This window comes from Thalassophryne amazonica, chromosome 12 (genome assembly GCF_902500255.1).
Source record: "Thalassophryne amazonica chromosome 12, fThaAma1.1, whole genome shotgun sequence".
Lineage (NCBI taxonomy): Eukaryota > Metazoa > Chordata > Actinopteri > Batrachoidiformes > Batrachoididae > Thalassophryne > Thalassophryne amazonica.
In genome coordinates, this window is record NC_047114.1 from 29,730,347 (window position 1) to 29,755,326 (window position 24,980).

A 24,980-nucleotide genomic window follows, 5' to 3' on the forward strand; every position below is an offset into this window, starting at 1 on the left:
CCACCTGAGGGATCGACGATCATGGGCATTCATTGTTGGTTTTCAGCCTTGCCGCTTATGTGTAGAAAGTTCTCCAGATTCTCTGAATCTTCTGATTATATTATGGACTGTAGATGATGGGATCCCTAAATTCCTTGCAATTGAACATTGAGAAACATTGTTCTTAAACTGTTGGACAATTTTTTCACACATTTGTTCACAAAGAGGTGATCCTCGCCCCATCTTTGCTTGTGAATGGCTGAGCCTTTTGAGGATGCTTCTTTTCTACCCAATCACGACACTCTTCTGCACTGTTTCCAATTAGGTGTTCTTTGAGCATTCATCAACGTTCCCAGTCTTTTGTTGAAAAAACTTTTTTGAAATGTGTTGCAGGCATCCATTTTAAAATGAGCAAATATTTGCACAAAAACAATAAAGTTTATCAGTTTGAACATTAAATATCTTGTCTTTGTGGTGTCTTCAATTGAATATAGGTTGAAGGAATTTGCAAATCATTGTATTCTGTTTTTATTTACATTTTACACAACTTCCCAACTTCATTGGAATTGGGGTTCTAAAATGTCCCTTAGCAAGCTGCACCTCAACTAGATGCTGTTGGTAGCCATCACTAAGTTCCTGGCAAAATCTGGCTGAATATTTGAACATTCTTCTTGGTAGAGCTTGGTTGGCTTCCTGGCACAAACATGGCTTTTCAGTGTAGCCCATAAATTTTTGATAGGGTTGAGGTTGTGGCTTTGGGAAGGCCATTCCAGTTTCTTGCTTTATCCAACCTAGAACCAGTTTTGATGTGTGTTTGGGATCATTGGACCATCCAATTTTGGCCAAGTTTCAGCTGTCTAGCATTTGATTTGAGAATTTGGAGGTCGTCCTCCTTCTTCAGCATTCAGTTTGTGCAATGCACCAGTACCACTGGCAGCAAAACAGTCCGAGAGCATGATGCTGCCACCACCTTGATTGACAGGTGATAGTGTTCTTAGGTTTGAAAGACTCACCTTTACACCTCCAGACATACCTCTTGTCATTGTGGCCAAATAACTTAATCTTTGTCTCATCTGACCATAAAACCTTGTCCATGTGGGCAGCTGCAAATTTCAGTCTAGCTTGAAGGTGTCAGCTTTGGAATAGGGGCTGCTTTCTTGGCTGGTATCCTCTTAGTCCATGGAAATGTAGAATTTGCTTCACTGTGCACATGGACACTGGTGTTCCAGCAATTTCTATTTCATCAGAGGCCTGAGACTTTGTGGTTCCTGGGTTATTCCAGAACATCCTAAAGGTGCACTGACATGTGCAGGACTTTGATCCTTGCACTTGCACACACGTCGTCGTGATGATCCCACCTGCTGTGTTCCCAGCTGAATGCCGTGCTTTGTTCCACCGCCTGCCACACACTCTACGCTGGACCCTGTGTATATAAAATAATTATTTTGTCGCAAATTAATCATTTTCTCTGCAAGTTGTCTGTTGAAAACGGCAAGTTGTCTGTTGATAGCAGCTTTAATCGCTTCCTGAATCACAGAGGACCACTTCAGCAGTGCCATTCGTACATGCGCTGAATGACCTGGAGAAAGCATTTGGAGCCATCTAAAAAGGTAATTATTTGTCATGTTTACATTGTCATGGCTTGGTAAAACAGTTGCATTTTCTTTCTTTCCTTCTTGTCTGCAGCTGTTAAAGTATGTTTATGGCAGATTTAACATTTCGTTATAATCCTTCAGACGAGCTGCGCTCTGATGCGATCTGCTGACGCAACCACTCGCTCTGTTCACATCTTCTTTAGTCCACTTGACGAGATGCACGTCGTGTTGGTGAGCAGATCACGCCACATAGCACAACATTTATGTGTGAAGCATTTTTTGAACATTTTAAAATTCTCTTTGCGCAATTACACGCACTGGCGCCCCTCTCATGTTCAGTCTGCACCCGTTAAAGACAAGTTTACTCCCCTGCATGACATAGGTCGTGCAAGTGCATGAATCAAAGTCATGCACGTGTCAGTGCACCTTAACAGTTTGGGTCTTCTTCCAAACCTTGGCAAAGTGATGGCACATCTGACTAAGTGTTACTTAGGAACAATTGTTTGAACTGATGATCTTGGAATCTGCAGTCCTTTAGAAATGGCTCGAAGGGATCTTCCCAACTTATGCAGTTTTACAATTCTCCTTCAAAATTCATGGAGTTCTGTGGACTTTCCCATTGTTCTGAGTATTTGGCAGTCCCATGAGTGCTGTCAAATACATCCTTTTCATGCTGGAAAAGAGAAACTAGAGGCACTTATTAAAAGATTAAGAATGTATGTATATTATTGAGTCTGTGTAGATTAGAGAAGATCCAAAATAAATTCAAACTTCTGCACCCTCTTCTTGTTTGTAAAGTCATTAATGCTGTGTGCTGTACAATTATTCTATCCTGGCAAAAAAAATAGTTCAAGACATCATTAACAGCCCAAAATTCCCATGACATTCATGACACTTGATGAGTGTTTGCATACTTCTGACCACAACTGTATATGCTGTTAAGTGCTGTAAGATGAGCTGGCCACAGTGATGAACACATTAAATGCATACAACCCCAATTCCAATGAAGTTGGGACATTGGGTAAAATGTAAATAAAAACAGAATACAATGATTTGCAAATCCTCTTCAACCTATATTCAATTGCATACACCACAAAGACAAGATATTTAATGTTCAAACTGATAAACTTTATTGTTTTTGTGCAAATGTTTTCTCATTTTGCCTGCAATATGTTTCAAAAAAGCTGGGACAGTGGCATATTTACCACTGTGTTACATCACCTTTCCTGCTAACAACACTCAATAAGCATTTGGGAACTGAGGACACTAATTGTTGAAGCTTTGTAGGTGGAATTCTTTCCCATTCTTCCTTGATGTACAACTTCAGTTATTCAACAGTCCGGGGTCTCCATTGTTGTATTTTGTGCTTCATAATGCACCACACATTTTCAATGGGCGACAACTCTGGACTGCAGGCAGGCCAGTCTAGTACCTGCACTCTTTTACTATGAAGCCACGCTGCTGTAACATGTGCAGAATGTGGCTTGGCATTGTCTTGCTGAAATAAGCAGGGACGTCCCTGAAAAAGACGTTGCTTGGATGGCAGCATGTGTTGCTCCAAAACCTGTATGTACCTTTCAGCATTGATGGTGCCATCACAGATGTATAAGTTGCCCATACCATCACAGATGCTGGCTTTTGAACTTTGCGCTGGTAACAATCTGGATGGTGTTTTTCCTCTTTTGTCCGGAGCACACGACGTCCATGATTTCCAAAAACAATTTGAAACATGGACTCATCAGACCACAGCACACTTTTCCACTTTGCGTCTGTCCATTAATGAGCTCAGGCCCAGAGAAGGTGGCGGCGTTTCTGAATGTTGTTGATGTATGGTAGAATTTTAACTTGCACTTGTAGATGCAGCACGAACTGTGTTAACTGACAACGGTTTTCTGAAGTGTTCTGAGCCCACGCGATAAGATCCTTTACACAGTGATGTCGGTTTTTAATGCAGTGCCGCCTGAGGGATCGAAGGTCACGGGCATTCAATATTGGTTTTTGGCCTTGCCGCGTAAGTGTAGAAAGTTCTCCAGATTCTCTGAATCTTCTGATTATGTTATGGACTGTAGATGATGGAATTCCTAAATTCCTTGCAATTGAACATTGAGAAACATTGTTCTTAAATTGTTGGACTATTTTTTCGCGCAGTTCTTCACAAAGTGGTGATCCTTGCCCCATCTTCGCTTGTGAACAGCTGAGCATTTTGGGGATGCTGCTTTTATGCCCAATCATGACACTCACTTGTTTCCAGTTAGGTGTTCTTTGAGCATTCATCAACTTTCCCAGTCTTTTGTTGCCCGGTACCAACTTTTTTGAAATGTGTTGCAGGCATCCATTTCAAAATGAGCAAATATTTGCACAAAAACAAAAAAGTCTATCAGTTTGAACATTAAATATCTTGTCTTTGTGGTGTATTCAATTGAATATAGGTTGAAGAGGATTTGCAAATCATTGTATTCTGTTTATACAATGATTGTATTTTGTTTATGGCAGCACAGTGGCTTAGTGGTTAGCACTGTTGCCTCACAGCGAGAAGGTCATGGGTTCAATTCCCACCTGTGGCCTTTCTATGTGGAGTTTGCATGTTCTCCCCTTGTTTGCGTGGGTTTCCTCCTGGTGCTTCGGTTTCCTCCTGCATCCAAAGACTTGCAAGTTAGGTGGATTGGAATCTTTAAATTGTCCATAGGTATGCGAGTGGGTGTGAATGTGTTTGTTTATCTGTTTGTGGCCCTGCGACAGACTGGCGTCCTGTCCTGGGTGTACCCCGCCTCGTACTTTATGACTGCTGAGATAGGCTACAGCCCCCAGTGACCCTAGATTGGACTAAGCGGTTGAAGATGAGTGTGAGTGAGTGTGTATTCTGTTTATATTTACATTTTACGCAACGTCCCAACTTCATTGGAATTGGGGTTGTAACACTGTTGTCCATTTAACTGATTGTCATTAATGTTGGGAAAAATTAAACCAGAAATTATAAACTGACTGCACCACCAACAACCTCCATATCCAGACTTAAGCAAGATATGCCAAGCTACATTCCTGTAAAACATGGTTGTCAATAGTTCTGTGGTTGTCAAGTTATGCTTGTAGCTACACACAGACAAATCTGTCTGATGACTAGCACTGACACCACTGATAACATAACAGTGTGTGCATGTTGCATACAACAATATCGTAAGGCCTTTTGGCTGCTCCCTTCTTTGCACTCGGTGTCGCCATAGCAAATCTGAAGTGAATCTGCATATTGATTTGGCACATGTTTTACACGGGATGCTCTTCCTGATGCAACTCCACATTACATGGAGAAATGTGGCAAGGGTGGGGTTTGAACTGAGAACATTCTGCACCGAAACCAAGTGCACTGTCCACTTGGCTACCACCCCTGCAAACAATATAAATGTCTGAAATTCTAAATAAAATTTGTTGTTGTTTTCCCTGCTGCAGATGGAGAATCTCAAAAGCATATTGGCTTTAAAATGCAATTGGGATATGGGGCTTCGAGTAGTTTGTATATAAAACTGACTCCAAAAACAGTTTAAGGATGACTTTTGTTTGACTAGAAAAAAACCCCGGAAAGAAATAACTCTAATTATTTTGGGCTTTTTTATTGAAAAAATGTATATATTTGTTAAAATCCTGTATTACATTGTAAGCCAGTAATGAAGGATAGGAAGCAGCACGTGAGGCTGGGGAAGAATGTCTCGGACTCCCGGACCACCAGTATCGATACTCCTCAGGGCTGTGTCCTCTCTCCTTTGCTTTTCTCCCTGTACACCAACTGCTGTACATCTAATCACCAGTCTGTCAACCTTATCAAGTTTGCAGATGACACCACCCTTATCAGACTCATCTCTGATGGGGATGAGTCCGCCTATAGGCTGGAGGTCCAACAACTGGTGTCTTGGTGCAGCTATAACAACTTGGTGCTGAACACCGAGAAGACAATGGAGATTATTGTGGACTTTAGGAAGAACACAGCCCCTCTCCCCATCATTACCCTGGCAGACACCCCCATCACCATAGTGGACACCTTCTGTTTCCTGGGAATCACTCTAACCCAGGACCTCAGGTGGGAGTCCACCATTACTTCTGTTGTCAAGAAGGCCCGGCAGAGGATGTACTTCCTGCGGCAGTTGAAGAAATTCAACCTGCCAGCAAAGATCATGGTGCAGTTTTACACTGCCATCATTGAGTCCATCCTCACCACCTCCATCACCGTATGTTATGCTGGAGCCACCACCAGGGACATACAGAGACTACAGCGCATTATACGCTCTGCCGAGAAAGTGATTGGCTGCAACCTTCCATCTCTTCAGGACCTGTACACCTCCAGGACACTGGGGTGTTCAGGTCGGATCAGAGCCGATCCTTCTCACCCTGGATATAGCCTTTTTGACCTCCTCCCCTCAGGCAGGAGGCTACGGTCCCTTCGGTCCAGAACCTCCCGCCATAAGAACAGTTTTTTCCCCTCTGCTGTTAGCCTCATCAACCAGAACTTTTAGAACTCTAGATTGTTGCTATCACCATTTATCATCACCATTTATTTATCTTAGCTCATACATTCTGTACATTTTGTAACATTGCTATAGTGTTAAGTTTTATTATATATTACTTGTTTTACTACTCTTTTTTTAATGTTAGCACCAAGTACCGCAGCAATTTCCTAATGTTGTGAACTTGTTCACTCATATGGCAATAAAACTTTTCTGATTCTGATTTTACAATGCTGGAACTTATTTTACAAAAAATACTATATTTGCAATTTAAATTGCAGCAATGGTGAAAAAACATGCATACATATTTGGATGCCGTTGGCTTAACTCTGAAAGCATGTGTGTGTGTTCTACACAATAACTAAAAAACAAAAAATAGAGATTTTGACAATTTTGTGCGATGAGACGAGCTTTGCTTTCATGAAAAATGATTAAATTATGCTACACTTCTAGATAGGAGTATAAACGTTTTTTTTACTTAATCTCTTCTATTTCCTTTTGCTGTTTCCTGGTATTAACTTCCTTCCCTCCTTACTTACTACCCCACCCATAGCTCAGTGTGAAACGGTTTTGTCTGATTTTTATAGCAGAGCTTAAACACATTATTCACAAAGCACTTCATGAAAAAGCCAAATAATTTGAGAAACCTCAAAATTAGTGGTATGGTCCCTTAACCTTCAAGTAATTGGAGTTAGTTGTCCTGCTGAAGTGGTGATAACAGGGTATTGTTTTCACTGTCATGTGTGTCTGTGGACAAGATAAATCAAAAACAGCCGTGCAGATTTCCTTGAGTGTTGAATGTTCTTGGAAATATTACTTGGATAGATATTGAGAGGTGATTAGGTTTTGGAGTAGTTTGGTCAAAGGGCAAAGAAAGTATGGTCCTAAAAACACCTATTTTATGTGTGAGTGTATCTGAGTAACCAAGAAGCCTAAACGAATGGCTTCAAAATGAAGTCATAGAAGCATCATTACAGACATATGTGTGTTTACTTGTAGATTTATATTGTGACATGTCAAGCGCATAGGGTATCCATCCGCCCTCTTGATGCCTTTCATTCATATTTTGTTTGTAGTACAATGATCATTGCTTAACATACATCTGAATGAGGAGCTCATTAACATCACAACAAAAGATCAATAGATCTGCTCCACTGGGTTGAAATTGATCATGACACTCACCTCATTGAGTTGATATTTTTCATACTTTAATAAGAGAAGTTATACAATGTAAATTGACTTGAACTGTTCTTTTTGTTTTGGAGGATCACTGTGTGAACGCAAACTGCACTTCAAGACTTTCCGTTCAGCAGAGATGGCTCTGGAACAGCTGAGTGACGTGGTCCAGCGATGTGTAAGTCCAATGTGTCCTTCAGGGGACTGGAATCGATTTATTAAACAAGATTTTATTCATTCTGATTGGGGGCAATCCCAGCACTGTGTAGTTGCCCCCTAAAACACTGGAATGAAATCTTTGTTTTTCATTCATTGTTTTGTGTTCACTGTTTCTGCTGTACAATGAACAGAGTTGGTTGAAGATTTAAAGTGAGAGAGAGTGAGAACAAAGAACCAGAAGACAGTTTAGAATGTCAGCTTTTTATTGTTATTTCCATTTTTCCCTTGGTCGGGGGTGAGCCATATTATTTTAAAAAATCCAAATGTATCCTGTTAGATTGCTGAAAAAAAAAAACTACACATTAAGATTAAAAGCTCTGAAGTCTATTCTTGGTTTTAGCTTTGGATTTCACCTCAGAAGGCATTGGTCCAGATCATACAAAGCAGCACCATGCCCAACACAAGTTCATTCATTCATTCATTCTCTAAACCCACTTTTTTTCAATTAAGGGTTGCTGGTGCACTCATATCTTCCAGCACCAGAAATCATTTGCACTTTGGCCGACAAATACTTGGGGCCTCATGTACAAAGCACGCGTACGCACAAAAACCTGGCGTACGCCCGTCTCCACATACACGTGCAAATGTATCAAAAGTGACTTGAGCGTGGAAATGTGCAGTGCGTCCCGCAAAAATCCATTTGGCGTTCACACGTTTCTACAGTTATTGTGCAATCTCCGACATGTGCAGGTGATGCAGGGAACTGTTAATAGTGTGAAAACAAGAAGTCATCAGAGTGATGTGTACGTCAGAGACGCTGATGAACATTTAACACACCCACGTGTTTGCAATTATATGGATGGATATAAAAGCACACGCAAAGTGGTGTGTAAAATGGCACTAACAGTGGCTGCATTAGCATTGTTAGCGGGCCTTGCAAATGGTGCAATCTGACATGAGCGTGTATTCGGGGAATGGAAGGATTTACTTCCAAATGAGGATAATTGGCTCATAAGCCGATTTCGATTACCAAGGCCACTGTTACTGGAGTTATGCACACAACTGCGGCCAGGTGTCTTCAACGCTGGGTGTCCTGGCATCGGGCATTCCAGCATGAGCTGGTTGATCGATCAAGAGTGTGCCAGTCAACCTTGCGCCGATCCATGCCAGCTGTGTGGAACGCAATCATCCGAATGTCATCCAGATACATTTCAACATTACAGTGCATTTTGCAGCGAGAGCCGGTTTCCTGAATGTAATCGGAGCTATTAACTGCACACATGTTGCCATCACATGTTAATAGGAAACATTTTCATTCCATCAATGTTCAGATCATATTTGGTGGGCATCAGGCAGCTGGCACGGCGCATGATGAAAAGCTGCTTGTGAGTTTATTTGTGTAATTGTTCCAAACGAAAACCAGCACAGGCGCATTTTGGCATGTGTGCATTCAAATATGTTTTTATTATTATTATTATTATTAATGTCTTTTTTTGTTTTTGCTTGATGGTGAGCTACAGAGCTTCTTAACAGGCTTCTTGTGTTCAGTATTCGTCAATAAACGTGTGTAAATTGTGAATGTCACATTGTCAGCAGAGGCGCGCCTCACCTTTTTAATGTCAGTGTGCGCGCTGTTCTGCGTGTCAGCCTCACACACACACACACGCTCTGTAGCTCCCACAACTTTCCAGTTTCATGATTAATCTGTTTAACAGTGTACTGAATAAACTGTCCATGCATGTCTCCATGTAATTTCCAGTCATCTGTAGTATAATTTCTTTCCTGTGTTCGTGTTGTCTGATATGATGTTGTGGGGAATCCCTGCTCCAAGGGCCTATTTACATGAAATTGCATATTTAAATGGGGCGTGGCCAGGGAGGACTTTGGTTCCATGCTCAGTTCCACATTAGTGGCATGTACAAAAGGAACATGCGTGGATTTATTGCTACGCACACTTTCATACATCTGAATATATTTGTCCTTACGCCAGATTCAGGGTTTTGGCATACGCCAACATTTAGTAGAAAGTCCACGTTAGTATTTGTACATGAGGCCCCAGGTCTACAGCTCTGCACAAAGAGTGCAACAGTCAGATGCACCTGACATAAATAGCTTAATAAAGTACATACACTCTGCCTGCACATATCATCACCCATCACCTGCAAAGATGTACTATGGCCACTGTAGGCAACAAAATCTCTCTCTCTCTCTCTCTCTCTCTCTCACATATATCACAGTATGTAAGGAATTAAATAAGTGTCTTGAAGGTGTATTTTGAACTTTTGGAATTATGTCACAGTAAAGGTTTCAAAGAAAATTAAAATAACGTAACTCATGTCAAACTTCATGCTCATGTCTGTTCAGCCTCACTTGTGACTGCATAAAATACAACCCCTGGCAAAAATTATGGAATCACCGGCCTTGGAGGATGTTCATTCAGTTGTTTAATTTTGTAGAAAAAAAGCAGATCACAGACATGACACAAAACTAACACCTTTGCTTTGTGTGTTTCTGTGGCAGTCGGTAAAAGCTGAAACTATTCCTCTTTTAACGAAAAGTGCTGTTGTGTGTTGCTGGTTTAAAAAAAAATGCCATGCCCTTCAGGGCAGAATTAATGAATGTGTGAATTCAGTGAGAACTTTATCATCCTACATAGTGTGTCATAGTAATAGTGTGATGTTGGCCACCGAACTCATTGACTGGACTCGACCAAAATGTGGAGACTCACAGAAGGCAAATGCAAATAGTGATCATTTCTCCAAATGATCTACAGAATTCCTTTATTACGGTAATTTTTCTCCATTCACACAACTGTTTTTATGTATGTTCAAATGGAACTATACACCAAATTGACAACAAGGTGACGTCAGACGCCTGCATGTGTACAAGCCAATCAGCGTTAAGTATGGGGGAGACATGGATGTTGTCAGATTGTACGTAAGTGCATCATGAAAAGTTCTTTAATCCGACTGCAATATTGCCATGTGAAACCAAGCTAACCAGAGCCAACGTACACAAACATGAGCCAGTTTAGACCTCGTTCTGGACTTTCATGTGTGAGAAAGACCTGAAGCTTTTCTTTATCTTTCTAACACAGCAAGCACTTCCGGAAGACTGCTACACCCCAGAGGATCATGAAATCTTCATGAATGCCATGAGGACATGCATCATGGAGGGAAACAGTGCACAGGTCCTCAGTATTGTCTTGGATGAAAAAAATCTGGTACTTACACACACACACACACACTCACTCACACTCTCTCTCTCTCTCTCTCTCTCTCTTCAGTGAATGGCACATTGTGTTGAGTAATACTCCTTTCTTTCTTCAGGACATAGTGAGATGCATGGGTTGGAATTTGCTGCCTCCGCTGGTTCAAATTCTACTACAGAAAGAAGACCAGAACCTTCCTCACTGCCTGGCAATATTCAACCATCTCCTGGAGGTCTGATTATGTCCTGGTCCACAGGATTCATAGATGTTCAGTAATTGCCCCAATGCTAACTTTGACCAGATAGTTTAAAATTAATCTCATATATGATCCATAGGTGTTCTAGCCATGTGTGCATGATGTCCTTCATATGTTGTGATGTAATTATTCTCTGGTTTTTCAGACCTGTAGACCAAAGGAGCTGCTGATTGGCCTGTTAGAGCAGCTGGAGCAGGACGATCCTGATGTCATAGCAGAGAGTCTTCATCTTCTCTTAAATCCTCTACAGAAAGGTTGTTTTTATGCTTTTATGTTGCTTTCTGTCAACATGGGGATCTGTGTCTTGATGCTGACCTGTCTCTTGGTCTCAGTGCTGCTGTGCCTGGGCAGCCGTAAGGCCTCTTTTTTAGGTATGGCTCTGTCCTCGGTGCTGGACCAGGTCACCAAACTGCCTCTACCTCAGACAAAGGAGCAGGAGGAAGACGATGTCTTCTTCCTTTGTCGTTGCTTAACGGACCTGATGGCTTTTTTTAGGCCTTTTGTTCAGGAGGCCAGGCAAAACATCAACAACAGTAAGGTGCTGAATGAAAGCACAAAAATGACAGGCGATGGACCCGAGAAGCCTTTCGTGGATGAAGAGGATGAACTGAGGGCAGAACTCCTGAAGTTGTGAGTGATAAATTTAAGAGAGAGAGCCACAGAGAGCCAGTGCCCATCTCACTCAGGCTGTCCGAATATCCACCTGTACATTATATCAGTAATGACTGTCACTTACTTCTAGGTTTTGTTTGTTTGTTTTTTGCTGCAGTTGTATGAAGGCTCTGAGCCACCTTCTCCTGGAAATACAACTCAGGGATCCTGACGACCTGACTGTCTCACCGCTAAGGAATTTCGCCTCAGAGATTCTGGTATAACAGATTTAAACATCAAATGAAAGTAGAAGGTGCACTCAAAGAGTACAACACCCACACCTTACATGTTTCACAACCATTTACGCAAATGAGTTCTTTGTGATTCTGTGATAGTAATATATGGTTCTGCATGGCTTTGACATTTGTTTAATTCCAAAATTAAACCAATTATCCTCATCTAATGCACAACACGTCCTCCATATTTTATCCACATTGGCTCCAAATTGTTTGAGTTCAAGAGTTATAACCATGAATTTGACCTTTCAAGATCACCCAAGGTCAAAGATCATGTGACCAACAGAAAATTAATACATGACTCCATACTGGTGTTTCATAGTAACAATTGATGTATCTTTAACTAGGTCTGAATGATTAAAAAAAAATCTCAAACCAGGATCACAATCAAATTTATGCTTTTTTTGGTGATAAGCCTTGCACAATTTACTCAGTGTGCCTACATACAGCCTATCACATATTTTGTGCGGCCGCTGTTAGCGTTTTAAGTTGGAAATCTGTGAACTTTTCAGAAAGGTGCTATGTTGTCACTGCACATCAGTTAGATGGAACAAAATTCGTCATCCTCACGGAAAGAGGTTTGTTTTGCCGTTTGTGTCCTGTCAGGTGTCACACAAAGTCCATCACAATAGAAACAAAAGACCTTTTCTGTGATAGTAGATTGGACAGGTGCTATGTTCCTGCTGAAGGTGAGTGCTTTTATCATTGTACATTTTATAAGCCATTAGCTGTTTATTGTTGTCAGTCAAATAATTTGTGATTGTAGTCACAGCGTTTATTTAGTGATTTTAACATGTTACACAGCAAGCAGTTTTGTACTGCCTTGTTCAGCCACATAAATACTTGGTGCACAGTTAAATGCACAGTTTTTTTCTTTTCTTTTTGTTTTTTGTTAATAAAGTATTCTAATGTTGAAATAATAAACCCTCTGATTTTTTTTCAGGCTTTTAACATTATATTCATTAAATTGGTAGCATTATCAAATTACATATTGTCATGAATATCAATTGATCAATATGAGGAAAACAGGATTGTGATGATATTCTTTGCCGTATCACCTAGCTTACGCATTGCAGTCATATTGGCCTTCATCAGGGCCAGTATGACTGCAATGCATAGGCCTATGTGTTTTTAATTAGTGTGCCATGTTTAATTTAAGGCTTTTTTTATATGCATTTCCTTAAGCGAGTGCCTTTGTTATTTTTCTTTTCAACATTATATGAGTGTTTTATAGTAACCATAGTTGTTCTGTAATAGCCATTATACACTCTACAAAAATATAAACGCAACACTTTTGGTTTTGCTCCCATTTTGTATGAGATGAACTCAAAGATCTAAAACTTTTTCCACATACACAATATCACCATTTCTCTCAAATATTGTTCACAAACCAGTCTAAATCTGTGATAGTGAGCACTTCTCCTTTGCTGAGATAATCCATCCCACCTCACAGGTGTGCCATACCAAGATGCTGATTAGACACCATGATTAGTGCACAGGTGTGCCTTAGACTGTCCACAGTAAAAGGCCACTCTGAAAGGTGCAGTTTTATCACACAGCACAATGCCACAGATGTCACAAGATTTGAGGGAACGTGCAGTTGGCATGCTGACAGCAGGAATGTCAACCAGAGCTGTTGCTCGTGTATTGAATGTTCATGTCTCTACCATAAGCCGTTTCCAAAGTCGTTTCAGAGAATTTGGCAGTACATCCAACCAGCCTCACAACGCAGACCACATGTAACCACAACCACCCAGGACCTCCACATCCAGCATGTTCACCTCCAAGATTGTCTGAGACCAGCCACTCGGACAGCTGCTGAAACAATCGGTTTGCATAACCAAAGAATTTCTGCACAAACTGTCAGAAACCGTCTCAGGGAAGCTCATCTGCATGCTCGTCGTCCTCATCGGGGTCTCGACCTGACTCCAGTTCGTCGTCGTAACCGACTTGAGTGGGCAAATGCTCACATTCGCTGGCGTTTGGCACGTTGGAGAGGTGTTCTCTTCACGGATGATGCGAAGGAGATGTGTTGCACTGCATGAGGCAAATGGTGGTCACACCAGATACTGACTGGTATCCCCCCCCAATAAAACAAAACTGCACCTTTCAGAGTGGCCTTTCATTGTGGGCAGTCTAAGGCACACCTGTGCGCTAATCATGGTGTCTAATCAGCATCTTGATATGGCACACCTGTGAGGTGGGATGGATTATCTCAGCAAAGGAGAAGTGCTCACTATCACAGATTTCGACTGGTTTGTGAACAATATTTGAGGGAAACGGTGATATTGTGTATGTGGAAAAAGTTTTAGATCTTTGAGTTCATCTCATACAAAATGGGAGCAAAACCAAAAGTGTTGCGTTTATATTTTTGTTGAGTATATGTCTATTGTATGAGCACTGGGCCAAACCTTTGAGTTTTGCCTGTCACCTTAACTTTTGACTTGTTTCTATCATAATTTCTGTTCACTTTGTCCTTGACTGACCCTCAGTTGTTCCACCAAGTTTGATCCAAATTGGACCAAAACTAAATTTATTTTGTTCATACACAGATAGATGGATGGTCATACAGTGGCACAGATCAAAAACAGTGCACACAGGCAGACACACAGAAACAAAAACAATACACCACTCGTATATTTGTGCTGTTGTGCATGAATACAATGAAATTTCTATTCACCCTAATATATTTGAAGGAGCTGATGTCATTGTGGACATTCAGTTCTATTGTTACAGTGTCATAATACTTTGAATGGTTTATTAATCTCAATTCATATCTTAGCTCGACAGGTGTATTGGTAGGCTGATAATATATGCTGATATGAGCCTTTCACAAACATACTGGTATTGACTTTATTTTTGCTGATATAAAAACTTTTATTTTACTGTATACACAATGTAGTTAAACACTGTAGCTGTTGGAAATTGTGTCATTGCATAGTTTGTCCAGCAGAGGGTGTTCCAGTAGCATTGTTTATAAGGCTGTGATCGTGGCTGGGGCACCCATCATCCCTTGGTGGTTGCAACAAGAGACAGAGGCCAAGCGACCAGCTGCCATTCATGTTCAGTCAGAGTGTTCAAATCGCAGTGACAAGATGCAAGTGGTGTTTAGAAACAGTATGTGGATGAAGGCGTCTAGACGTCAGCCTCACGTGTATTAAGTGGTGTAATTGAGTGATGCTTCTGTTTGTGTTGTATAGTCCAGCCTTGCTGCTATTGGAGAGCCGCTCCAGAGCCTGGTGTGTCGGCCTCTGCTGAGGAGGAAAGAGGTTTCAGGCTTTTTGGAAGAGGAGGTTCGTTATCCTGAAGAGTCACTAGCCAGCCTGGCCCACCTGGTCTTTGTGCATCACTTGGCTGCAGAAATCTTTCCTGCAGTTTTTAGGTGAGAACATGTCCAGGACCATACAGAGTCCACACATAAGGATTTTCTTCTGTGTTTGATGGAAATTATAGCTGAATCTTACTGAAGGTGATTTATTTTTGTTAAAATAATATGAAACTTAAACTCTCTGTATGTACTTACAGTCCCATGTATTCCCTTCGCTGTAATATGGAACACATCTCCATACTCTTGTCCAGGTGATTATACACACACACACACACCAAAATATTCAAATACAGTTCTTGCAAAGAACAGATGAAAATGTGCTTCCTTTGGTGGTAAGCACATCATTTCTGTTAGGTGAGATAAACTCAGCTAAGCTTCCAACACAACACTTTAATTCTGATCTTCTTGGATGTTATATTCCAACATATTTTGTGTAACTTGGTAAAGAGGTGTTACTGCTGTGCTGTCAGCTGTCAAATCAGCTTCTTCATGACCCATTCAGTCATGACATCCTCTGGTTTGTACCACAGTCACAGTAGCAGGAAAGAAATAAGACTGGAAGACGTACTCTGATCTTGTACTAATACCATACTGTATAAATTCTCTGTTATAAGTAAACATTCTGCATTGAAAATGTCAAGTAAAAGTACAAAACTATTAGGTTATGCGCTAGAGTACCAAAGTAAAAAGTATTCATTATGCACAATGGCCCATTTTAGAGAAATACAACCCCAACTCAGAAACTGTTGGGAGGATATGGAAAATGCAAATTAAACAAATGTAGTTTGACTTTTGTTTCACTGCACACAGTATGATCCAAAAATATCTCATGTTTTGTATGGGCAGCTTCATTTAATTTGTTAATATACATCCATTCTTGCATTTACTCGTAAAGCCTGCAACACATTACAAAAAAATTGGGATGGGGCATTAATCATTTTTTTACAGCCATTTTTCTTGAGACAAATTAGGGGATGAATACATGATCATTTCCAAGTCACTGAACATGTCTTGGACTTCATTTACACCAGTCATGAAGAAATCCAAACAGTATGGTTTTGTGTGGAAAATCTGTGTCAAGTACAGTTCTTAAAAATGGAGTGACCATGCTGGAAAGAGATTAGTGAGGAAAGACACCCAGACAATCTCAATTTCAATTTATTTATAAAGCACTTTAAAATGCACCAACAACCAAAGTGCTGTACACAACAAAAAAAGGCAAGTTAAAATAATTTAATAAATAAAAAGTTACAGTTAAAAGCAAAAACACAAAAAAAAAAACAAAAAAAAAAAAACAGTGTCAAGCTGTGTTAAAAGCCAAAGAGAAAAAAATGTGCTTTAAGAGATGATTTAAAAGCAGAGAGAGAATCAGCCTGCCTAATATGCAAAGGAAGATCATTCCACAGTCTCGGGGCAACGACTGAAAAAGCTCGGTCACCTCTACGCTTCCTTTTTGACCTTGGGATAACCAACAGTGACAAATCAGCTGACCTGAGTGAGCGTGAAGAGGCATATAAATGGAGCAGGTCAGACAGATATAGCGGGGCAAGGCCATGAAGACATTTAAAAACAAATAAAAGAATTTTAAAATCAATTCTAAAACGAACTGGGAGCCAATGACGTGAGGCCAAAACTGGTGTAATGTGCTCGCACCTTCTAACACCAGCCAAAAGTTGAGCAGCAGCATTCTGCGCCATCTGTAGGCGAGTAAGCAGAGTCTGATTCAGCCCAATATAAAGTGCATTGCAATAGTCATCAGCATAAAAATGAAAAGAGATATCATGTCTCCTAAAAATTGATCCCATTGGGAGTAAATACAAAGAAAAAAGAAGCGGACCAAGTATGGAGCCTTGAGGCACCCCACATACAAGGGGCACTGAACAAGATTCAGCAGCTCCAATACGGACACAAAAACTTCTCTCTGAAAGGTAGGATCTAAACCAATCTAAAACATCACCCTTAATGCCCACCCAGTTTTCCAGGCGAGACAAGAGGATCTGATGGTCCACTGTATCGAAGGCCGCTGTTAGATCCAACAGGACCAAAACAACACAGTGACCAGAATCGGTAGCTACACAAATGTCATTAAAAACCCGCAGCAGTGCCGACTCAGTACTGTGACGGGATTTAAAACCAGACTGAAACATCTCCAGGGTGTCATGATTATTAAGAAAAAGAACTCAACTGGCAGTATACAATTTTCTCCAAAATTTTAGACAAGTCAGAAGGAGTTATGAACTTTTGTCTGTAGCTTTTGTCTTACCATTCTAGGTACTGTACCTATGTAAGAGGTACCAGTATAATGGTAAATCACCATAAAATATCCAGTTGGTATTAGTTTTGTTCATAAGTGAAACCATGAGTGAAACTGTTTTGGAGTTTTACTCACGGTTTCATTTATGAACAAAATTAATTCCGGACAGTTTATTAACATTAACAGCAACTCTGTAATTTTTACAAAGTGAAAATATTGCACATATCTTGTAAAGTAACGCACTAATTCTGAAGGTTTGAGCGTTGACTGACACACGCCAAAAGGCATTATGGGAAATGAGTCTCCTCTCATCACCCCCCCATCAAAATCCATAGAACACTGCCATCTATTGGATGGGAGTGTGACTAATGAGTCTGACACATACCACCACTATGTGAATGCAGTACCAGGTGAAACTGGATCCAGAAGATAGGATGCACAAAGTACGATTCATGCACCACCTCTTTTACCTCAGTTTGAACTAGATTCCAACCAATGTATTGTTTAGTCAGTAATACTGGCTGATATAAGCCTCTTATAAATTATTGGTCTCTGCCTCATTTTTCTAAATATTAAAACTTTTATTTTAACAAATCAGAAATACACAAAAAACACTTTGGCTGTTGGAAATATAATAATAAGGGCCTTTATTGTCATTGTATATACATACAACAAAATGTGTACTCTGCATTTAACCCATTTTAAGTACAGTTAGACACAATCCAACCACTAGGAGCAGTGGGCAGCCACAGTCCAGCACCAACTCCAGATGTAGAGACACTGCCTTGGTCAGGGACAGAGAAAGGAGCAGACCCTAAATAAGCATGTTTTTGATTGTGGGAGGAAACCAGAGTGCCCATAAGAAACCTACACAGACACAGGGAGAACATGCAGACTCCACACAGAAAGGTCTAGGTGGGAAGTGAACCCACGACCTTCTTGCTGTGAGGCAGTAGTGCTAACCACTACTAACCACTAGCCACTGTACTACATATTGATGTCATTATGTATTACATCTAGCAGAGGGTGATCCAGTGGCATTATTTAGAATTCTGTGAAGCTTGGCTGGGACCCCTATTACTCTGTCACATTCGCTACGAGAGACAGTGGCAAAGTGACCAGCTGTCTTTCATTTTCTATCAGAGTGAACATTTTACAGTGACAGGAGACCAGTCCTTAGGCTGGTCCTTTAGGCTTTGCAAAAATATACAAGAATGTGTTTTATGCAAATGCTGATTGATGTGACTGCCAGTTTCAGTGAAGGCAGCATGATAGCAACGTGATGGAAATTGGTCAGTCATTGCTTATATTTATAGTTATTTATAATTAAGTTCATGTTTAAATTGTAAAACAACAAGCCTCAATTACATTTCTTTGCCATAAGGGTTTGTTAACAAAATGTTAGGAATAATTTACCATTTTTATGTATATATTGGCAGATATATCAGTATTGTATATTTCTTATTTCCTAATGTCATGTCAATATTGGGCCCTCAAAAAAAAAAAAAACAGTAACAATATCTGGCAGGCTTTAATTTGAACCCACTAAGGGGTTCTCAGAAGAGGCTAATGAAACTATGAAAGGCCAAAGTCTGCTTTTTTTTTGTCTCAGCTGATCACAATGTGATTCAATGACTGTAACTCTTTGGGGAGGAGGTGATCAGCTGGAACAAAACCCTGCAGACTGCTGGCCCCACATGGTGCAGTGAGCTGTGTTGTAATTTTTTAATACTTCATAACTACCCTTTTCCCCCCTTACTTCTTCTTGTTAGAATGGAGGAGTCCAGAATTCAGAAAGGACTGGTGAGTCAAGAAAATATTGTCCTTTAAAGTTTCTTGGGAATGCTTTTACTCAGAGGAGCCTATAGTCATGGTGGCCTGTTCAGGGTCTCGTCGAATCTCCACTGGGATAGGGTATAAAAAATCAGTGAATGAATTCTATTGTCATAAGGGGGGGGGGGGGGGCAACATGACAGTTACTGTTTTTTATCATGTGTAATGTTTTTCAACAGTTGTGTTATTAGTGTTACCTTTTAACACTGCACAAGGGAAAACATCATAAAGACACAGAGGTAAGAGAAATCCTACCTCACAACAAACAGAGTAGATTAGATCACACAGTTTATAATGTTTGCTTGTTAAAGGTGTGGTCACATCTCTCACCTAACACAGTAACTCCATAAATGAAAGTGATCGCAACACTATGATACTTGGAAACGGGGGGAAAAAGCAAAGCAGCAGTGATGTCTTGAGTCTATAACAAGAGTCCAGTGTTTTGTGAAGTCATGAAGGTTTAGGATGTTCCAGGATTATCGTGTCAGTTTTACATTTTCAGACTCTGTGGAAGTATTTGGATGGCTTTTATGCCCCTGCTCAGCAGAGTTAGTGGGGGGCATTATGTTGTCACAGTGTCTGTTCATCTTGGCGTCTGTCCTGGTGTCCTTCTGAAATTTTTCATTTTCACTCAAAGGACCAAGTTAGCACTTGGTGTTAGTTCTGTGCTACACAGGAACGTTCTTTCTAAAATGACCATCACCCATTATTCAGTATAGCCACTAGGGCTGCATCTTGATTTTATTTTCCACACATTAAGTAAAGAACACTTTGTCTGGTTGAAACCATTTCTTGGTTACTGGGGTAGGCTAGAGGAATATCCTTCTGAAAATGGGCTTCAATACACCACGTACCAATTAGCAGCAATCTTTTGCTATGCAAACAGACCATATATCAACCAGGGTTCTCCCCAGAAATTTTTAGTATAGCAGTTCTGTTGGCAAGTATCGCCCGAAGCAGCACGCAACGCTTCCACTCGGGGTCCCTCCTGACCTTGTCTACTGAAGTCCAAAGACAAAAATGAAAATCTTTAGTACTGTTTCTGGTCCGACTCTGTGCTGAATTGTTGATTAGTGAAATTAAGCTAAATGTTTGTTTCACTGACACAGTGTATACATGTTATGAATGTGGAATAAACTTATTTGAAAGAAAAAAGAATGTACAGAAAGACAATTTAAAATGTGGGAGATTCCAGACACATTTTCCCTGCATGATTTTCAATTTGAATTCCCAAGTCACAATATCACCAGGCTGGGGGCATTCACTTCATCGTGTGAAAATCTCACGTTGTCCTTGTGATTCAGATTTTGATACCCGTCTATTTTGGCCAAGAAAAAGAAAAAAACAAAACAGAGAAACAAACGGTTCAGCTATCCTCCCCTGAAAAAACATGTAAGTGCTAATGATGAACTTGCAATGTAAGAAATAACTAAATTTGATACTGAAATCAATTTACACAGACTAAAAAGTACTTATGCCTTCCTTCTTGCAAGAAGAATAGAAAAATGGAAAGAAAAAATAACACCAAAAATTATCCTTCTAAAAAGTAAGCCACAAACAAGTACAAAACAAGGACATGTCACACATTATTTAACTTTCTGGTTAGCAACACAACATCAAAGTAATCATGATTATAAGTGTCTCCACGCAATGCGGTAATAATTCATGGTCACTGACGTATTTTATTGCTAATTATCACCCCCCCTCTCTCTCTCTGCGAGTCAGCAGGTGCATTTCTTGAAAACAACTTACTTGCCATTTCTCGGTATGTGGTGTACATTTTAGGAAAAGCAGAACAGACAGACAGACAGCAGGCCGACAGACAGAGTGAAACAATAATGAAGCTTTTGAGCTTTCATTTAGAAAGTGATGGTTCGGATTTACAGAGGATGTACAGAGAGGAGGTGACATGCTTCACCCCAGAACTCTTAACTTTTTCAGAGTCTGTCGGATTTTGGATCCTAACATGTGCCGACACTGCTGTCTGTGTCGCAGGACACTATGAACACGCACGCAGAATGTCTCCACAAAGCTATTTTTACAGGCTGTCTGAACATGCAGATGGATTTCTTACATTGGAAAAAGTCATATGTTATTTTCAGGAGATAATGGACTTTCTAGCTAACGTGTCAGAATCGTAAGAGAACTTTGTGAGCTCCGCGACACCGGTTGGCGATCACGCACGATCCGTGTGTGGGGATTTCTTTGGTGGAGTGAACTTTACATATTTAATTTTGGAAATCATTTTACAAGTGGTGAGTGCACTCAGTTTTTTGCAATTAATCTGTGGCTCCATTGTCTGGGGAGAACCCTGCCAACTTTAACATGCGAGTGGGGGCACATGCCAGGCTTTGTGCTGCTCTTGTTTTAAATAATGATTTTGAGCAGTGGCTGTGCTGTGGACTTGTGATTCCTCAAACAGGAGTTGTATGAGAAGAGTTTGGTGAGAGTGGAAGACAATGATTTGTCTGCAGAGCTGCTGCAGATCAAAACCTTCCTCACAGTTCCTCAGGTGAGCCACATTCTCTCTTCCGGTTATTGCTGGATTCTCTCTCCTGCTCGAATCTCACAGTACCATGTTGTTCTCTTTGACTGTTCAGAGCCTGGTGAAGGTGATGACTTTGTGTCAAAGGCAGGATTTGGTGAGTCTCTGCTTTGGTTTGGTTTGATTTGTGATGTTGGGCTCGCTGGCTGTCGGCTGCTGTCATAGCGTGACGTGTGTTCACAGAGAGCTAAAGGTCTGAAGGTGTTCCAACTCAGCATCGATAAGTTTGACACCGAGGCCAAGTACAACTTTTTTCAGTAGGTTCCATCTTTCCTTCTTCATGGTCATGATGAAAGTCTCTTTCTGTCCAATCAACAAGATAGACAGTTGTTGTCTGTCTGGTTTCAGTTTTATGCTGAGGGCCAGCAGTCACTCTGGAGTCGAAGGGTACATCATCAGAAACGTCAAAAATCAGATCCATATGTCACTGGAGGTAAGATGAATTGTTTGCACTTATCGCGGGTTTCATTTCGACGCTAACATGTTGTGATCATTCTGTCTGTGTGGTTAGCCTGGTCACGCTAACAGCTGGTTTCACGGGATCCAACTGCTACCTCTGCTGCGAAAGATACTCAGCCTCCCCGATGGCCCAGAAACTGACCTCCTGCACTACCTGGACAGGTCAGCACTTAACTGGGGTCTAAACCAATTATTCCACTCAAGGTTGGAGGGAAACAGTGCCCATCCCAGCATGCACTGGGGGCTAAGTGGAGTACAGGATGGAAGAGATGCCAATGTCGGAGTGCAAACACAATGTTGATGTGACAGTTTTCAAAATCACACATCTGCTGCTCTAAATGACATCATACCGTCAGGGCTGTAGGTATTTGGACAATGACACAAGTTTTGTAATGTTGCATCTGTGCACCACCACAGTGGAAATCAGCTGGGGGAAAAAAATCAAGATGTGCTCGTCATGCTCGTCACTGTGAGCTTTAATTCAACAGTGTTAACAAAAATATCACATTAACCATTTAAGAGATGCAGCCATTTATATACACAGAGCAGGTTGCTCGGAGGGACAAGTACATAGACCACAAGTTATCAGACAGACTAAATCTAAATCATCACTTTCACAGTTTTCTTTCATGTCAGGGGGTGGATACATGAACATTTCTAAGGCACTGAATATGTCTTGCACTTCATTTATATCAATCACTAAGAACAGTATGGTATTTGTATGGTAAATATGTTTAGGCAGTTCTCAAAAACTGAGTGACCACGCAAGAACTAGTGAGGGAAGCCACCAACACACCCAAAAGATTTTGATGTAATTATAGGCTTCTGTGGCTGTGATTGGACAAATTGCATTGTACAGCTTTTGTATGTTGCATCATCGGTCACTCCTCAGTGTAAACAGGTAGAGAGAAAGGTAAAGGTTATTTTAAATTTAATAAACAAATGTTTGTTTTTGCAATTTTTAGTGAGATGACATAAAAAGTATTGTGCAGTTAAAAAAAAAAAAAAAAAATCTCATCCCAAATTAAACAACTTAATCATAAATGAATGCTTCAGTGTTTTTCAAACACTGTAATGAAACTGAAAATGTTTTTTTTCATTGGTCATATTATTGCTTTGCTGGAATTGTTTGCAGGGTTGGGATTTCTCATATTTCCAGGAGAACGTACAGATGAGGACAAAATTATTAGTCCCCCTATGAAATTTAATGTTTCCTTCAAAATTTTCCAAGTGCTTTTTTATCCCCCGCTGGTCAAAGGTCAAAGGGGGATTATGTTGTGGCAATTTCCGTCCGTCATCTGTCTGTCTGTCCATCCGTCTATCCCAAAAGGACTATAAGCATTCTGAAATCAACTCCTCACACACTTTTAGGAGGAATTTCGTGAAACCTGGTACAAGTTCTTGTTATAGGGTTGGTAATCGGCATATTGTCATACTGTATCGTTCGACTTAAGGAACATCATAGAAAATTATTTTTTATTTATATTTTTCAGTGCAGAGTATGAATCAACAGGTTAACTTTGAAAAGTAATGTACTGTATTTATTTTTGTATCTTGTGATTAATTAGCAAGAAATGTTTCTCTTGATTTATGAAAGAAATTCACTAAAATTAGGTCATTTTTCAGTTTTTGATAGAAGTGCAAGTAGCTGAGGTGTGTTAACTAAACATGGTATCAGATACCTTGAAATGTTATAAGAATGTATCAAGCACTTGTACTAAAGCAGCATTAGTAGAGAAGCTTGAATCTTCGACTGGACTGGGTTGCTTGACGCGAGGATGTTTCGCTTCAAATCGCAGAAGCTTCCTCAGCTAAAATTCTTGCTCTGGTGGTCTGACTTCTGTCTTTACTCTTGTAGAGAAGAATAATCAAGAAGTCACAAAAGTTGGAATTTTAAACCTAACCAGACCCCTCCTACCGAGAGGCAGACTGCTATAGGCTAGTGACCCTCTCTGCGGTGCTGGTATAACTGGCTATACCAGCAGTTCATCTCCACCTTAAAGACCACCTTAAAGACACTAACCACACGTTTGAGGACAAGGAAGTTAAAATATTAGCCAGAGAGAAGAAATGGTTTGAGAGAGGGGTCAAGCAGGCATTCTTTGTGAAACGTTTGAAACCCAGCCTTAACCAGGGAGGGGGTCTGAGACACGCTTTATCCCCTGTTTACAATGGGGTACTCAGGTCAAAGCAGTTTCAGTCTTTTGTTCATGGTAATGAGTCATTCACGTCATCAGCAGAGTCATCAAGGGAGCCATCAGGAGAGGGTCCGTCCCATCATTAGGAGGGTGCTAACTTGAGCACAATAGGTGCTAATTAGAGCTATTGTTTAGTCACTAGCCTATAACAGTCTGCCTCTCGGTAGGAGGGGTCTGGTTAGGTTTAAAACTCCAGCTTTTGTGACTTCTTGATTATTCTTCTCTACAAGAGTCAAGACAGAAGTCAGACCACCAGAGCAAGAATTTTAGCTGAGGAAGCTTCTGCGATTTGAAGCGAAACGTCCTCACGTCAAGCAACCCAGTCCAGTCGAAGATTCAAGCTTTTCTAATATGGAAACCACCTGGACAACTGACAGCCTACACAGAAATAAAGCAGCATTAGCCTGTGGGAGATACTGGCTCTCAGAGCACTCTTGTTGAACAGAGCAAGGAATTTTCAACACAGAATTTCTAAACATCCTAGTTATATTGTGGATACTCACATTATTTTACTTTGGGCACAGAAACAAAATAATTTCACAAAAACCAAAAACTACCAGGGTTGAAATTATTCTCCACTCCGGTGCTAATAGTCAGTTGTGTGTCC

The 24,980-nt window shown here is 40.6% G+C and overlaps 1 protein-coding gene across 3 annotated transcripts in view; it reads left to right on the top strand.

Annotated features, from left to right (window-relative positions):
- glmna (glomulin, FKBP associated protein a) overlaps positions 1-24,980 on the top strand; it is a 53,436-nt gene that overhangs the window by 3,642 nt on the left and 24,814 nt on the right. For all 3 annotated transcript variants that reach the window (XM_034182999.1, XM_034183001.1, XM_034183000.1), the window contains exons 2-15: positions 7,333-7,421; positions 10,500-10,625; positions 10,732-10,845; positions 11,015-11,123; positions 11,202-11,499; positions 11,639-11,738; positions 14,957-15,138; positions 15,282-15,335; positions 19,111-19,141; positions 21,594-21,683; positions 21,772-21,813; positions 21,900-21,973; positions 22,065-22,149; positions 22,228-22,337. In XM_034182999.1, coding sequence (XP_034038890.1) covers positions 7,383-7,421; positions 10,500-10,625; positions 10,732-10,845; positions 11,015-11,123; positions 11,202-11,499; positions 11,639-11,738; positions 14,957-15,138; positions 15,282-15,335; positions 19,111-19,141; positions 21,594-21,683; positions 21,772-21,813; positions 21,900-21,973; positions 22,065-22,149; positions 22,228-22,337 — 1,454 coding nt within the window. In that variant the 5' untranslated portion in view covers positions 7,333-7,382. The remainder of the gene's footprint in view (positions 1-7,332; positions 7,422-10,499; positions 10,626-10,731; positions 10,846-11,014; positions 11,124-11,201; positions 11,500-11,638; positions 11,739-14,956; positions 15,139-15,281; positions 15,336-19,110; positions 19,142-21,593; positions 21,684-21,771; positions 21,814-21,899; positions 21,974-22,064; positions 22,150-22,227; positions 22,338-24,980) is intronic.